Source organism: Colius striatus, chromosome 7 (assembly GCF_028858725.1).
Source record: "Colius striatus isolate bColStr4 chromosome 7, bColStr4.1.hap1, whole genome shotgun sequence".
Classification (NCBI taxonomy): domain Eukaryota; kingdom Metazoa; phylum Chordata; class Aves; order Coliiformes; family Coliidae; genus Colius; species Colius striatus.
The window spans coordinates 42,471,020-42,488,174 of NC_084765.1; the positions used below are offsets into that span (position 1 = coordinate 42,471,020).

The window sequence follows — 17,155 nt, forward strand, 5'->3', positions numbered from 1 at the left end:
ATTGTTGTAGACTGGGCGAGACACGCCAGCAAACTTGAAGTTCAATATGAAAGAAAAAGGAAACCAAAACCATTACTGGCCCAAATAAACATCTGTCTGTGATTAAGCTGGATGCACCAATATGCTCTGCTTGGGTTGGGTTTTTTCCCCCCTCTCCCTCATTTTTTTAGTGGATTTATTTTGTGCAATAGGACAGGGAGAAGACAAAAAGGCTGCTGGGTCAGCCCCATCCTGCAGCCCCAGCCTGAGACCGGCCAAGGCCAGGGGTGAGCAGCAGATAGTTGCACAGCCAACATTTCACCTCCACAAGAAGAAATTGCTGCCCTATTAACGAGGAAAAAAAAGATCTCTTCTTTTCCTCCTCTATTAACAGGCAATTTCATGCTCCCTGCCCCAACCTGGAAAGGGCAGTGTTTGCCCAGTTGCCACACACATCCGCCTCACATATTTATAGGCTTCTTTTTTTCCTACTCCCAACACACAGGATCTTCATAAACTTCCCTGTTAGCATAAATCCCTGCAGTCTGTTATTTCTGGGGGGAGAGGAAGAGAGACGGTCACTTTCTCCATTCAGTGGGTTTGAAAATATGCTTCCTTAAGTTCATCCTAAATATTGCTGGAAACAGCCGAAAACAAAACCCTGCGGCTCTGGCTCCGGAGCTCGTGGCATCGCTTCAGCCGGGCTGAGTCACGGCTGGGATGGACGGGCACAGCCCACCCCCCCTCTCCCTTCAGGGCACGAGGACCCTGCTCCCCAAACCTGACACTCCCACCCTGCAGGTGACTTCTCCACCTCCCCCCTCCTTGAAAAACACAAACCCCAAAGTAATTCAAGGATCTCAGTTCAGCCTCTTTGTTTCTGCTCTCTCTGGTACTTCGCAGGTCCCTCCAGCAGCTGCAGAGGGATGGCACAGAACAAACCACTGAGTGCAACACATCCCCACACAGAGTCCATCATCTCCCAGGCTTCAGCAGGGCTGCTCAGAGCAGACTCCTGGGAGTGCTTCCACGTTGGGGTACAGCTCCCCATCGCCCCACAGCACAGACAGGCACTCAGCACTCCTCCAGCAAACCACCAACTCACAATCTCTTCCTTCAGATGCATGTACACGGCTGCAAATGGGCTCAGCAGAGCTGAAACTCTTGAAGAGACCTTTAGCATACATGAAGCAAACTGACTTTAAAGTTGAAAAAGATGTATTGATTTGGGGGAAGTCTAAAGCAGCACCTTCCCTGCAAAGCCTCTTGCTGTTGGTGCAAGCCCCACTGCTGTCCCCAGCCCCCTTCTGCCCCCAACCCCCTCCCTAGTAGCATTTCTTTCTCCTCTGTGCTCTACTGCCTTGCCCAGCACTGAGCCACCCTCATTTCTCCCCTCTGAACCCTCTGAGCATCTCCCAGCTCCAGGCCCTGGCTCAGCTGCTCCATGGCAGGAAGGGGTGCAGAACACAGTCCTCCAACACTCTGTGGAACTCAAGGGCTGTGGGTTGGACACAGACACTCACTCTCAGCAAGGAGCCCTCCCTTTCCCTCTGGAAACAGAGCTTTTTCCTGCCACACACCATGCTGCAGCCTCATGGGCAACATCCCTTCACACAGACATTTCCATACCAACAATGCCTCTCTCCGTGCCAACCCTGGTATGAGTCCTGACTCAGCCAGGAGTACAAGCATGTGGGGACACATGAGACAGGCTCTAGTGAAGAGTGGCTCATTTTGAGGGGAAAAAAATGCTACCAGAAGAGCTTGGCACTGACTTCAGCAGGCACAGTCCTGGTTAAGTATCTTCCATGGAGACACCCAGCTGGTGCAGGACCTCTGAGTGTTGGCTGGGGGCTTTTCTGCAAGGCAGCAGCAAGTGGCACCCATCACTGTGTGTCTGCTAGTTACTTATCCTTACTTACTATTGATCCAAAACACTTGATCCCCCATCATTTCTACACTCTTTACAGGACAGACAAGCTGTTCCAGACCTGCAGCAGCCATGAGCCACAGTCAAGGCAGCATGGAAACCTAAGGGAGGCTCCCAAGCAGCACCACCACCTCTTGCCCTCCTATCTGTGCTCAGCCCTTCCTCTCCCACATGGTCCTTAGGACCTCCAGCATTTAGTCACACAGAATCTCAAGGGTTAGAAGGGACCTTGAGAGATCACCTAGTCCAACCCCCCTGCCAGGGCAGGACACTAACAAGAACTGTAGTCGCTGCTCTATGGAATTCACGGGGCTTTTTCACCACAAAGACAGGCTGTGCAAGGGGAGCGCTGAGGAGTGGGGCTGTACCCTGGTCTTTAAGAGAGGGTCCTTCCCAGGGAAGGTGTGGGATAGCCCTGTGGGATTCAGGAGAAGGCAGGCAATCCCAAAGCCCTTGGCCCACGCTGTCTGCTCCGGCACGTCCCCACTGTAGGGAACCAGTTCCCGCAGCGCAGCCCTCTACAAGCCTGGCAAGTCTAACGGGTACAGCAGCTTCTTGGCATGTGCTGCAGGAGCCAAGTCTGAGGGGAAGGGGGAAAAAAATTACTACAAATGTTCCACCAATTATGAGTCACGGGAATGAGCTTTTGTTTCTATCTTGCTGCATTTTGCCCTTTCCCTGGTATTTCCCCAGCCCTGTCTGGGGGAGCCGCCACCGGCCGAGGCTCTGCCGGCACCCGGGGGACAGGCGTGACGCCGGCCAGGGGAACCACCTGGGCTCAAACAGCTCCCAAAACAGCAGGCTTTCTTCACCCCTGCACAAATAAATCTGCTGAGGAAAAGATGGAGCCTCTCTTGGTACTCCCATAAACCCGACTGTGACGCTGCTTGAGCTCAGGAGGTGAAAACTTTGGGATCAAACACCTCCCAAGTGCCTTTCCTCGCCAGATGATCCCAAGGCTTTGTACCTCACTGAGGAATCAGGAGCACCCCCAATCCCGAGGGGCTGGACACAGATCCTTGGACAGACAGCTTCATCTCATGATCCCAGATGAAGAGGACTCTGGGGTATCACTCATCCATTCAGCCCATGACACAGATCTCATCTGCACTAACACTCCCGCTTGTGCTTCCATCAGCCCTTACTCCAAACTTTAGAGCGAGCCTGCAAGTCCATTGAAGACTTTTTATCCTACTTTGAAGAGCAGTTTTACAGCCATGAAAGGGGTTTGCTTCAAAAACAGGCTTTGGGGTTTTTTCACTTTATACATATGACAGAGATGATATTTTCACTTCATGCTAAAACTTCCCTTTGAGAAGTTCATCAAGCAAACGAGTAGCAGTGGAAGAATGGCTCTCTTTGTTATCCAAGATTGAATCTTGTGGCTTTAGTAGGAAAAGCCTTTTTGATGATCAAAGCTGAAGCAATAAATAGCACTGGCTTGATGCTAGATCCAAAATGTACTTATTTTTGGAACGGGAGTTCAATGTGTATTGAGCTCCTTAGGTACACACAAGAAAAGGCAGGGAGGGCCACATGCTTTGTGTATCATTTACACAGCCCTACCTTTCAAGCAGACCTATTAAATAAGTTGAAACAGAGAATAAACAAACTGAAATACAGCACATGGGCTGGAGCCTGAGTGAAGGGGGCTCCTCCCCTCCCCGCCTTTTACTTCCCTGTGATGACAAGTATGGGTTAACTTCAGTGAAGCTCTTATCCTCTTTCAGCAATCCTGAGCACTGGGGAAAAATAAATCACACAGCCCCAGACTCTTATTAAAAGTTACACCATTGGAAAAGCGCACGGGGGGAGAGGAGGGATCCGATTGCAGAACAATCCCACTCACATGCTATCGTTACATTGTTCAAGGAAAAGTTAAAGACTCCCTTCTATTCCAGAAAGCCCACCAGATGTCCCATGAAGGACTCAGCTGTGAGAGAAGCTGAACCATTCCACTCCTAGGAGCCGCCGGTTTCCATCGGCTGCGTAATTAACGGCAATTATCAAGTTACAACAAAAGCCACGGGCATGGGGAGCTTTAGGGCCGTGGATCCAGCCCGAGGAGCGTTTGTTAGGCATTGCAAACACATATTTATTATAGCACAAGCCTGAACGATCCAACTGCTGGCTATCAATTGTTCCCCTGCTACGGACGCTTGGCAGCACAACAAAAGCACGGCGGGGCCGGCACGCTGCACTCGGCACGCGGCAGCACAGCCCACCGCGGCGGCACAGCTCAAAGGAGACGGAAACCCCCAAGGAAGGGCACCACCGTGCCCTGACGCTGCAGGGCAGAGCTGCTTCAGTGCTCCTCAAAGGGCTGAGGAGCAGGAATCGCCTCCAACACGCCAAGGAAGCTGCGGGTCCCACCGAACCGGCCGTCGGAAAAGCTGTGGCTAACGGTACCCTGAGGGTCCTCTCCACCACTGCCCACTTACAGCATGCACAGAGAGAGCAGCAAACCCCATGGACGTGCTCAGCAACCTGGCAACTCGGCACCGAGGTGCCCAGCCCTACCCCACCACAAAGCCCACCCCAGCCCGTGAAGGAGCCGCGTGGGCCTTCACCGGGACGAAGGTTTGCCTGTCTTCATCCTAGCTCTCAGATCATGAACCAGGTCATTCCTTACTCATAAGCAGGTCCCTCTTTCCCTCCCTGCAGCCAGCCCCTGGCCTGGGACAGGACATCAGAGGGGAAGGAGGTGAAATATCACCACGGCCAGAGCCCAACACCAAGCAAATCAAAGCCCTAACTCTCTGCCTGCCTCCAGATAAAACCACCCCAGGCCTTATAGAGCACCATCAAATGAATGAAAGGTTGCAGGGGTGGGGCAGAGTGAAAAACAGGTCCCAGTTAAGCAAAGCTTTGTTCAGGAGCTTCAATAGCTGGGAGCCCTGCTCACAGAGGCAGGGTTTGCACCGTAGGGCCAGGACCCAACAGGTAACGCAACCTGGATGGACTCAGACAGAACCACCACAAAGCTGCATCTTTGAAGCGGCCTCACTGCTCCTGCTATGAGAAAGGTGACAGTGTACAGCCCACCCCCGGGGCTCAGGCGAGGTCTAGGTGGCTTCCACAGGGGACACACTTGCCCCTTGGCCCCCTCCCAGCCGTCCCCACATGTCCCAGCACGCTCAGCCCTCAAACAGCATTTTACCACAACACATCCAGCGCAGAGGGCTCTCAACTGCCAACTCAAAACAGCTCCTCTTTCCCCCTGTTTTTCCTTCCACACCAAGAACATAAACAGCAGCAGCACAACCCTCCCCACCTCCTGCTGTCCCACCCCAGCCGTGAGCTCCCGGGTGCGGGAAGGTGCAAACATCTGCCAACCTGAGAAGTCTCCGGGCGTGACGTTGGGCGAGTTTGTAGCCTCTGTTTCAGTGTAAGACAACGTGGAATCTGATAGATCTGGGAGAGGGGGGGAAAAAAAAGGAGAGAGAGATTAAAAAAAGGACTTTTTAGTCCTCTTGCATTTGCAAGCACGACGTGAGCACTCGTGGCTCTGCAGCTCCCGGGGAGAACTCTCCGCCGGGCCAGAAAGCAACGATTAACTCTGTACCTCTACCATGCAAATGCAAAGACCACAAAAATAACTGCAGTTAAGTCGATCAAACAAGTAGGAACTTGGTGCTTACTGGATAAAGTTACATTAGGCCTCTAAACAACTCATAGTTACTATACTTAATTATCACCATTAAAATTCTTGAAGCTGTTTATTCTTGCTTCCTTCCTTCCTTCCTCTTTGCTGAAGCGAAGGAAACTTTGTTTTAACAAGTTAAGAGTCTTTGTTATTCTCTCCTGCTTACACCCCTCTAATTAAGTGCTCAACTGTTTTCTCACAGATTAACTATTATTTTTCCAATCAAACAAGCCAGTGAAGCAAATTTCAGTCCCTGGCTGGGCTGTTGTTTTAATAAAGTCACGTGTCGCTCGCTATCATCTCTCCCTGCAGCACGAGCAGTTTCTAAGACAGAATTAACTGGGATGGGGGAGAGCAGGGAGGGAGGGACAACTCCTTCTCTTAAAAAATTCCATAACTAAGAAAAAATGTAACAAAAGCAAAGAGGGAAAAAATCCCTCATGACCAGCACATTTTGCTCTGCAGGATGCTCTGGTCGCTGCCCCCCGTCACAGAGCAGCCGCGGGATGAGGAGCCGTCGCTGTGACGGGCACGTAGGCACCTGTGAATCAGAGCCCCCGACTGTGGAAAGGAAGGGAGAAATCCCACACTCTGAACACAGCCACAGCAGCATCGATCCCAGCAAGACACCCAGAGGGGGTGTGGGATTCCTGCTTTGCCTCCCATGTCTTTACTTCCCATTTACTTGGGCAAGACGGGGACCGTGAGAAAGGACAGTCAGGATGCGGCGATGCCAATCCAAAACGTCTCCAAGCCATCACCCCAGGCTGCCAGGCTCTCCAGCAGCCTGTGCCTCGAGCCCAGCCTCCCCACTTCTGCAGGCTTTGTTAACAAAAGAAAACCCCACCTTTTACAGGTCATGGGGAGAAGCGAAACGCCGCTCAGGAATTACACGGCGCCGAGTTTCAGAGTCACCATCTAATTTTCCTAAGCAGAGGAAGGGTAATAGCCGGTTCCTCCGTGTCACGGTGCAGCCAGGGCTGTATGGAAATGGCACCCAGGAGCTGCCACTCGCCCTGGGCTCCGGCATCCCGCAGATTACCCACGCAGACAAAACATGACGGCTGGTAACCTTTCATTACGCCCTCATTAAAAATAGCGCTTCGGATTACTCTGGAAAATATGCGCTGTGTCTACACGGCAATTTGGTGCGATGAACTGACAGCCATTTGCTTCTTCAAACCTGTCAGCTGATGCTTGCTCAGAAATAATGAGCAGCCATAAAACCCTGACTTGTTAGCTTCTGCCTGACGTGCCACGGAGGGATGGCTTAGAACCCACACCAGGACTGCGCCACGAGAGAGCTGCCGGGAGATCAAAAGAGTAGGAAACACGTACCCAGTGGCTTTTGCTCATCGTTAGGAGACAGCCGAGAGTAGGGAGGCGGTGGAGACTCTGCAAGAACAAAACTCGACGTTAGTGCTGTGCTCGGTTTATCAACGAAACCTCGTGCTTCCTCTTTCAGGGTAGGAAGCCTTCCAAGCTTCCAAACACCCAAACCACTTGGAAGCAATCGGGACCAAGAGTCTTCCAAACCTTTGAGGAATGGGGCTTCCACCTTGACCTTTCAATGAGGGCTCTACTACCACAAATGCTGCAGTTGCCCCCGACCGCACATCCCACATCCCTGCCTGGGCTCCTGTGACCCAGAGCACACGAGATGGCAAAGGACGCCGCTTTCATCGCCCGCGCTGAAGACAACCGTGGCTCAGGCACACACACAGACTTAACAAAATCTCCCCAAATCCTGCGACTGAAACAGGGTGTCAGGTGACAAAGAGACACTCCTTTTGTGGTACACCAAGCTGGACACCGTGAGCCAGGCTGGCTTCAGCCAACCATCCGCCAAAGTAGCTTTGGTCCACTGCAACGAGCACGCGGCGATCCCACATCAGTGCTCAGCCCCTCCTGACCCCTCCATCCAGCCAGGCTGCCAAGCACACACTCAGCCCCAAGCAGCGGCACATCAGCAGTCATACACTCAAAGTTAAGCCAAGTCCTGAGAAGCACTTTGCTGAAATCAGGTCATCTAATTGCCTCTCGCTGTCCTTGCAGGAGTCAAGACCACGCAAAAGGCTGACGAAGCTCCCCCATCAACTTCATGCACTGGTTAGAGGGGTTTTTTGTCCTTCTGAATTATGGCAAGGATTTGGTTCTCGAACAATCATAGAGTTTCAGTTTGAAAAGACCATTAAGATAACCAGGTCCAACCACTCACTCCACACTGCCAAGCCCACCACTAAAGCATGTCCCTCAGCAACAACTTGCTCAGCCTGAGGAGCTTGCAGCTGGCTGGGTCACACCACAGCACAGGCATTGAACAGACATTGACTCCAGGGAGCAACTGTCCTGTAAGGTCAGCAGCTTCACAATGGCCCCAGACCACTGAAACAAGGGGGTGCTCCTCAGCTCCCACACAGGTCCAAAACCAAGGCCCTCAGCTCAGCAACTGCAGCTCAGCTTGGGTTACTCCATCAAGAACAGCCTGAGCATCCATCCCTCCCTGTGACAGCTCTGGCGTGGCCTGTGGTCATTTACTGCTTCTCAGAAAAGGTTCCTCATCTCCCTACCCGAGTGAGCTGCCTGGCAGCAAGAGACTCTTCTCACAGGCCACTTCAAGGCTCAAGAACAGAACATCACGGTGCCAACGTCCCACTCTGGACGCCACAGCCCGACCTGTGCCGCGCAGGTCCCCAGCTGGAGCCCAGCCCGCTGCCACAGGGGACTGCTGAGAGCACCAAGCTGCCTTCACGCTGCTCAGCTGCCTCAGCCCACACCACACCGGGGTGACAGCACCAACACAGCCGATCTCTCAGGCAGCCACACCAGCGCTGGTGGAAAAGGGCTCCAGCGGGTGGGGCCTTGGCACAGACACCGCTATCAAAGCGACAGGGAGCCACTCGATAGCAGCTCTGCTCTTTACTGCTCCCTTGCACGGGGCTCCCAGCCACACACCCCTGGGAAACCAGCCGCGGCCGCAGGAGAGCGACTTGGGAAACTCTGCCCGTGTCTAAAACCAACGCCCGGCTCCCACAAACGCTCCACGTCACGCCAAAAAAGCTGCCTCCAGCCCCTGGCGACCTCCGGGGGAGCACGCCCGGCAGAGAGGCTGCTTTCGGAGCTGCGATGCCAAGCGAGGCACGGTCCCGATTGCAACACCAACTTCCAATTAAAGGAGAACCCGCAGCTTCTGCCAGGAACGGGGCCGTGGGTCAGCAGGAGCCCGCTGTCCTCCGGGACCCGCGGTGCAACACACGCGGAAAGCCCCGAGGAACGCCTGCTCCCCGTCTCTCCCCCGACACAGCCCGTTTCCCACGCGGGGTGCCCCGCGGCCCGGGCATCCCCCGCCCGCTCGCCCAGCCCGGCGGGGCCCTGCGGCTTTAAGCCCGGCGGTAATTGCCCGGCTCCCGGCCGCTCCGATAACCGGCGAGCCAGGCTGGCGCCAGCGGGATGCAAACTGCGTATTATCGCCTCTTCTGCACCTAAATAGCAGGGGAACCTCCGCGGGAAGGGAGGGGGGGGAAAAACCCAACCCAACCAAACGAAAACACGAGAAGGGGGGTTTTAAAGCACAAATGTGAAGCGCTCCGGGCTGTGGGACCCCGGGGGGGATGCAGCCCTGGGCCGGGAGCATCCCGGGAGCATCCCCGCAGCCGCCCGGGAGGCGCCGAGTAAGCCAAGGAAAGGGCCGGCAGCCCCAAACCTCCAAACCGAGGGGAAAAGGGCCCTCCCGAGCCTGCTCAGCCCCCTGCACGCCCTGCTCAGCCCCCTGCACGCCCGCACGCCGCAGCTCCTCACCTGGCCCACAGAGGCGGCTGAAGTGGTAGGGGTTGCAGCAGACCGTGGGTCCGTCGGCCACGCCGAAGCTCTGGCACTCGCAGAGGGGTTTCAGCTCGGCGGGGTGCTGCAGGTCGGGCCAGCGGAACAGTTTGCCCAGGAGGAGGTGTGGGGGAGCAGCCTGGCCCCCCAGGCGCAGCTCGGTGCGGGCCACCAGCACGCAGCCGCTGGGCATGCCGCCGCGGGACTCCACCGCCTCCAGCAGGCTGTCCAGCGAGCGCTCCTTCAGCCGCTTCAGCAGCGAGTAGGTGACGGCCTTCAGCTCCTGCTCCAGCAGCAGCAGCCGCGACCGAGCCTCCCGGCCCCGCCGCTCCGGGGAGCCGCCGCCGCTCGCGCCGTCGCGGCCGGGGGTCGCGTCGCCGGCGTCGGCGGGCTGGGGGCCGCCCGGCTCCCGCTCCTTGAAGAGGCAGCAGGTCACCGTCCGGCCGTCGCTCTCCTGCCGCGGGCTCGGCCCCTCGGCGCCCTCCCGGCGCGGCGGGGCGCGGAGCCGGGCCCCGCGCCGCTCCGCCATGGGGTCCCCGCGGGGCGCCGCCTCGCCCCGCCGCTCCTCCGCCTCCCGCAGCAGGCTGCGCGCTACCGCGCGGATCTCCGGCGAGGGGTTTTTCTCCGGGATCTTAAAGCTACCGGTGGCTCCGAGGTCGTGGCCGCTCCTGGCGCTCCCATCTCCGCCGTCCCTGTCCGGAATGACGCGGCTCCTCCAAAGTCGCCGCACCAGCCCTGAGCGTTTGGACCTGAACATACGACACGCGGGCGGCCGGGGGTCGCGTCGCTCTCCGCCGCCACCCGCCCCCCCGCCCCCTCCTCCGCGGGGGGCTCCTCGCTCCGCCGCCGGCTTTATCTCATCTCACACCCGCCGGCCTCGCAGGCTCGCCCCGCAGCACCCGGCGCGGCCGTTTCCCCGCGGCCCTGCCCAGCGGAATCGCCGACGGCTCCGCGGCGGGGCCGCACCATGGGGGAGGCGGCGGGGAGGGGAGCGCGGCGGCGCGGGCATAGACGGCGCCGCGGGGGCTGCGCCGACGCCCGCGGCGGAGCGGGGCCGCTCCCGTGGCGGCGCTGGGGCTCGGGCGCGCCGCCGCCGTGCCCTACATCGGCTGCCAACGCGGGGCCGGGCGGGGAGCGGCGGGGCAGCGGGCCGGGGACAGCCCGGGGCAGCGCTCGGCCGCGTCCCGCGGAGCCTCCACCGTACGAGGCGGGAGCGGAGGGGAGTGCCCCGGCGCGGGGATGCCGCGAGGGGAGGCGGGGAGGGGAGGGGACGGGCGCCGGCTCCGCGCTCTCGGTTCCCCTTCGGCTGCGAGACAAAAAAAAGCAGTGAAAAAAAAAAAAGAGGAAAAAAGGGGAAAAAAAAAAGCCAAAAGAAGGGAAAAAAAAATCCCAAAAGCGACGCGCGGAGCGGAGCGGTGTCAGCACGTGCGTTGTACGTATCCCACAGGCGCGGTGCGGTGCGGAGCGGAGCGTGGCCGCGGGTCCCTGCGCGCGCTGCCGCCCCTCCGCCGGCTTTTGTGTGTCCGGGGCGCGCGCGCAGGGCCCCGGCGAGCGGCCGCGCGATTGGCTGCGGCCCATCATGTGCCAGTCTAGACACTCTGGCGGCTCCGCGCGGCACCGCGCGTTGCGCAAACACCGGCTCCGCTCGCCCAACTCTTAAAGGGACCCGCGCCCCGCACGGGGGGACCGACGCTCCCCTCCCGTCCCAGCTCGCGCTTCCAACCCCGGACCTCCGCGTCCCCCTCAGCGCGGCCTGCCCCGCGCGGACCGGGAGGGAGGGGGTCGCGCGGGGAGCTGCCGCGGGGGAAAGTAGGTCATGGCGGCGCGGCGGCAGCGCAGGGGTTAACGGCGCCGCGCGGCCTCCCCCGCCGGAGCCGCCGCGGCGGGACACACCCCCGCGATGTATCAACTTGTCCGCCGTGGCAAAAGTTCAGGCTGGGCGCGCTCCCATTGGCTCGGCGCGCCGTGACGCGCGCCTCCGCCGCCGCCTATTGGTCGGGACGCCGCGCCGGCACCGCCCCCTTCCGCGGCGCGGCGTGCCCGTGAATGAAAGACATTCCGCGGGCGCCGCGGCCGCGCCGCGCTGGGTCCCTGCGCCCGCCGCCGCGGCCCTGCGGCGCTCCCGAGGGGGAGGCGGGCGGGGGGCGGGAATGCAGGCGGCGGGAGGGAGGGGAGGGGGCTGGTAGGGGCTGCGTGCGGGGATCGGAGTCATCGTGCGCGTGTGTCAGAAAACGCGGTAAAATAAATGAAATCCGCCCAGAATGCCGATCCCGGTACCGTCCCCGCAGCGGGAGGTCAGGCGGGCCCCGTCCCCCCGGGACATCCCCCGGGCGCACAGCGCGGCGGGCACACGCTGCGGGAGAACCGAGCCCCGTCCACGAGGGGCGTCACTGGGCTCTCCCGCTTGTGAAGGGGTGCCTGGGCTCAAGCCTGGATTTCTAGTCAAACCCTCAGAGGGGAAAACAAATCATCTCCCTGTGGATGCTCAGTGGTGGGTGATGGCATCCATCCATGGCAGTCCCTACCCCAGGAGAGGCCCCTTGCTTGGAGCAAGGGCTGTGGGCTCTTGCATCCCAGGAGAAGATGCAGCACTATGGGTAACTACAGCCCCACTTCTTTAAGGAATGGTAAAGGGGCTTCATCTGGAGGATCAGACCGAGAACCGACCGGGGAACTTCACCAACGAGCAAAAATGCATCTCGGCAATTGTTCCCTGTCTACCAAAAAACCCATACCAAAACTCAAACCAAAGCCGAAACAGTGGAAGCACTTCAGCCCGCACACTGTGGCCAGCCAGCAGAGCATCTTCTCTTGGGTAGGTCTTGCCTTAACTGAGGTGGGGTGCTGCATGTCCCCAAACCTGCACTAACACACCTGAGGACGCGATTTCCCTACACTTGGTGAAGTTAAAACAGGGTTTTTTCATGGCAAACTTCATTTGTGAGCGTCACCTCACAGGGATTCACATCAGGGATTCCAACAGGCTCTGCTCAAAGTCAATAAGTGTGTGCACTGTGCTTTGCACCAACAGAATATGAATATTGGGCTTTCAACTTGGGGGTTATTTCTGCCCCTACTGACCTGTAGGACCAGGGGCAAAGCTGCTTTTCCCCTGCCTGTTTTGGGTGGGTTTGAGGAAATGTGCAGTTAGCCTCATCAATAATGCAATGTCAATAAGTTCTATCAGTCCTGAAGGGACCTGCTGCCTCTGCCATTGGGTTTCCAAACCCCTACACATGGGGGATGGATGGGCTGGTGCAGCACTGTCCCCCTCCCATCAGCTCCCTCCCTGTGGAGAAACCCAACTGGAATAAAACCACATTATACTCTTTGGGTACTGACTGATCTTTGTGTCAGTGTCCCACATTGGTCAGGCTGGCACCCAGTGCCTCAGCAACCTGCAGAGCTGCCACATTTTACACCCCTGTCACAGTCTCCAGCTATTTACAGAGGAACAGCCAGCCAACATCCCAGCTGGTAGGAGAATGCTGCCAGCCTTTTGTTCATCTCAGGGAATAAAGACAAAGTAAAAAGAAGCATGGAAGGGCTGCAAAAATGGTTCATCTTCAGACTCCAGCAACTGTCATTTCCTGGGTCTGGGATGTCCCTGCCTGTCCCCAGACACTTGTTTAAGATGTACACTGATGGATGTGTCCTGCATGACCCCAAGATTTCCCTCCCTAAATGCAGCCAACGCTTTTCTTTCCAATATCATCTTTACAAACCGCCATCCAGCTATAATATGTCACCAATCTGCAATTACCAACATTTAAATATATCTAAATCCTAAACACAGCACTGTTTAAACTCAGGCTAGGTTATTACTGCTTACCCAGCGCTATACAGTCGTGGTGTGTGCAACATGGCACGAAGAACAATGGGGCTTTCACGGGGTGACCATCTCTGCGGGCACAGGTATGCCATGGAGGAGCCCTGCTTTCAGCCAGAGTGCCATCCCTTTAAGCTCTCCCAACAAGAGGACGTTGTTCCGTGCTCTACCGTGGGCGAGAAGAACAGAGAGCTCGATTGTACTTGTCATAATGCACATATCATTTATGTTGGTTATTAAAGGATTTCTAGTAATTAACAGCAATGTGCTCTTTCACTGCCTTTCCCTCCCCCCCACTCCCATCTCTTCTTTTTCTCTGCCTGTCATAATAACAGACATTCCTGAGAGATGCTCTGGAACACATCCTATAGGTTTTGGCACAGAAGCTTTTGACAGGCTGCCAGTCTTATCTGACTTGCATCTCCCAGGTTCTAGACAGAGCCAAATCCTCTTGGGCCCAGGAGGACCGTGGGTGGCCGGGAGGGCAGCGGCACCAACCGCTCCATCGTGGCCGTGGCAGCACGGTTGAAGGCACCAGCAGAGCCCCAGCGTGCTGGCATGGGCTGCTGTGGGCTTTCAGGAAGGAGGAATAACCTCACCATTCTCTGCTGGGTTTTTAATCCCTGGTATTTTACACATTCCCAGCCAAAGAGAAGGATGCAGGGGTTAAAAGGCAAAATGAGTGACTGCCATTGAAATCATGTTGTAACGGCTCAGTTTGGAGATTATTTGAATGTCTTGCAGATGGGGTTGAGAGGGAGACCTGGCTGACTTGGTGCTGAGGGGCAGTGAGGGCTGGGGGACACGCTGCACCCCCATTTCACCACCTGGGAAGGGGAGCACAGAGCCCGGCCAGAGAAACCACAACAAAACCTCTGCACCAGAGCGAGGGGCTCTGCCAAAAACTCAAATGCCTCATAAGATCAGGCTGGTTTTGGTGGGAGCTGATTTTGAAAGGAACCAGAGGGGGAGGGGGGTAAAGAGAGAAGAGTTTTGACAACACGAGAACGTCCCATTTCCTTTGTTTTAATGACACTGCCGTGATTTTCCAGCTCTAACCGACTCCTTGCAAACGTTGCCCCCTGTGCTGTAACACCCTGAGATGGGGCTTTGGATTGACTCCAACGTGGAAAAAGCTACAAGCAGAACAAGGCATTTTGATAAATTCAAATCTAAAGAACCCAAAGGTTTGAAGAATTTTCCTCTGTGGAGAATTTCACAGCCTCTGTGCTCCCAGACTTCAGCATCTTGAAGAGGATGTGACCTCACCCCATCACCTCAGCGTGAGCCCCTGGCCCTGGATGGCTGCAAAGCCCATCCCCTGTCCTCTGGGCTCTGGTTGTAGCTGCCCTGTGCCACTGCTCCCGGGACATGGGTGAGGGCAGGTGTGAGGGCAACAAGTGGGTTGTCTCACACTGAGTTGAGACCTGAGATTTGCTACCTCCACGTGTTTGCCAGCCGGCAGTAAACGTGTCTTGCAGATGGCTCTGAGATAGCCTGAGGTCAGTGGTTTACACAGAGGGCTCTGAGCTGCATGAGCATGAGAACAGAGCTCAGCTGGAGCACCCTGGGTTTGCCTTGGGGACCTGCAGCTCACGTCCCACCAACCTCCTGCCCAAAAGTGGGTTTGCAGGTCCTGCTGCTGCAGGGCTGGCACACAGAGCCTGCCACAGCATCACAGGCAGACCCTGGCGCACTGTGTGTGATAGGGAGGGCAGACAGGCTGCCCAGCTGCTGGCAGCAGTGCTGGGCACCCCTCATGTGGCTTCTGCTGGTGTCCCCACAGGGAGCTGAGCAGCCGCTCGGCATCTCCTGCTGAAGCTGGGACGGCACTGCACCACCCTCCTCCCTGCCAGGAGGTGCCCAAGTCCATGCATTTATGCAGCTGGGATAGAAATGTATGGGCTTTTGCACTGGCAAGGTTTTCATCCTGCAAGCGGGGTTGCAGTTTGCCCATGCAGTGACCCATCCACATCCCCTCTGGCTCCAGTGGCACCACGGCGGGTGCCCAGGAGGGGGGTGCCCAGGCTCGGAGGGGTGGACCAGGGCCACGGCAGCCAAATTGCTTAGGGGTGAGTGGTAATTAAATATCCTCCAACATTGATCAGCATCAGGAAGAGGAGAAGGGAAAAAAGGGGGCAGGATCCACCCCAAATTCACCAACTGCTGCATTTCCCCAGACATGAAATTAATGTTAATGGGTTAATGGAAACTCCACGAGGCGAGAGCTGCTGAGTTTCCAGGCTTCTCAAGGCCCTTCCCACGAGTATCTGCTTGTGGGTGGGGACAAGCTGACTCACAGTTTCCAGGGCTGTAGTAACATTTCAACACCCCAGCGCTCCAGCCTTGGGGACTGATGGCAAAGAGCACATTCCCAGCAGAGTGCTTGGGAAGATCTTTTGACAACATGTTTTCTTGTGTCAGAAAACGTCAGTTTGGCAACACCAAAACTGGTTGGGGTTTGGGGTTTTGGGGTTTTGGGTTTTTTTTCTTTTGGTAGCAAGCTACCAGTCTCCACAAAGTGCTGCTTGGAAGCGTTGCCTGGGCTCAAGCCTGGATTTCTAGTCAAACCCTCAGAGGGGAAAACAAATCATCTCCCTGTGGATGCTCAGTGGTGGGTGATGGCATCCATCCATGGCAGTCCCTACCCCAGGAGAGGCCCCTTGCTTGGAGCAAGGGCTGTGGGCTCTTGCATCCCAGGAGAAGATGCAGCACTATGGGTAACTACAGCCCCACTTCTTTAAATATCTTCTGGAGCAATTTGTGTAAGTAACGAAGCAGTTATTGAGGGAGAAAGACTCTGACTTTCAAGCACCCATCTGAGACATGGGGTATTAAGCTGCGTTCTCTGGTTTGGGTCAGGATGAGCAGGGATTGAACTGCAGGTCAGGCCAGTGCCATGAGCACAGGATTATCCCCTGTGCTGCTGCTTTCATTTGGAAGGAAGGCAAACTGAATCCATCCCAGTAAAGTCCTGCTACAGTCCAAGGAGAGCACTGATGTCTCAGGTTTTGTGGGACAGAAAGGCTGCCTGCATCCAAACCCAAGGCCAGCTTCCCCAGAAGAAACAGGTGAGTTTTTCCTCTTAATAAAAGATGTATTTCCTTCTGCCTCGAGCTGCCCCCTCCCCAAACACACCCAGAGGGACCTTGTTTCCTTGTGTGTCCTTGCTCTGAGGTTTCATTACGGTATGTTCCAGAGAAGATGAATTTTGGGGAGTATCACAGAAGCGCCTCAGTCCCAGGGGGAAGCTGGCAGGGCTGGACTGGTGGTGGCTTTTCAGCCTGAAGTCATTCATCAGTGAGGGCAAAGGATGCTGAAGCAGAGAGAGCTGTGGGGCACAGCTTCCCACAGGATCCAGCCCATAGAGAAGAAACAGGAGCAACTATCACAGCCATGAACACAAGTCTCTTCCAATTTCCAAACCATCTGCACCTGCTGTTTCCTCTAGGCTCAACTGCAACTTTTCCAATGGGAGAGCAAGCCAAAGGGAAGCCTTGGCTCTTGTGGCAGTCGTAGGGCACGCGGGGAAACATGGGGCAGGGAGAGCATCTGCTCCCATTCTTTCCCAATGGAGTTGAAAACCCCAGCCAAGGAGACCACTTCTCTCTGAAGCTGCCACAGACACCCTCAAAAAATCCACTGTAACCTCAGCAAAGCACAGCTACCCATACATCACAGAGCCACAGGATGCTGGGGGCTGGAAGGGCCCTGCAGAGCTGCTCCAGCCCCAGCCCCTGCTCAGGCAGGTTCCCCTGGCTCAGGGGGCACAGGAACGTGTCCAGGTGGGGTTGGGAACCTCCTGAGCAGGAGCCTCCACACCCTCCCTGGGCAGCCTGGGCCAGGGCTCCCTCAGCTCAGCACCAAAGGACTTGCTCCTTGTGTTCAAGTGGAAATTCCAGTGTTCCAGCTTAGGTCCATTACCCTTGGTAATGGTTTCAAGGGGCTTGCC

General features: G+C 56.6%; 1 protein-coding gene across 1 annotated transcript in view; it reads right to left on the minus strand.

Moving 5' to 3' along the window:
* The window catches only part of SMAD6 (SMAD family member 6), a 44,477-nt gene extending 33,548 nt beyond the window's left edge, over positions 1–10,929 (minus strand). Inside the window, exons 1-3 of the mRNA XM_062000193.1 lie at positions 9,354–10,929; positions 6,894–6,950; positions 5,246–5,323 (exon numbers count right to left, since the gene is read on the minus strand). Coding sequence (XP_061856177.1) covers positions 5,246–5,323; positions 6,894–6,950; positions 9,354–10,131 — 913 coding nt within the window. The 5' untranslated portion in view covers positions 10,132–10,929. The remainder of the gene's footprint in view (positions 1–5,245; positions 5,324–6,893; positions 6,951–9,353) is intronic.
* Positions 10,930–17,155: the final 6,226 nt, after the last annotated feature.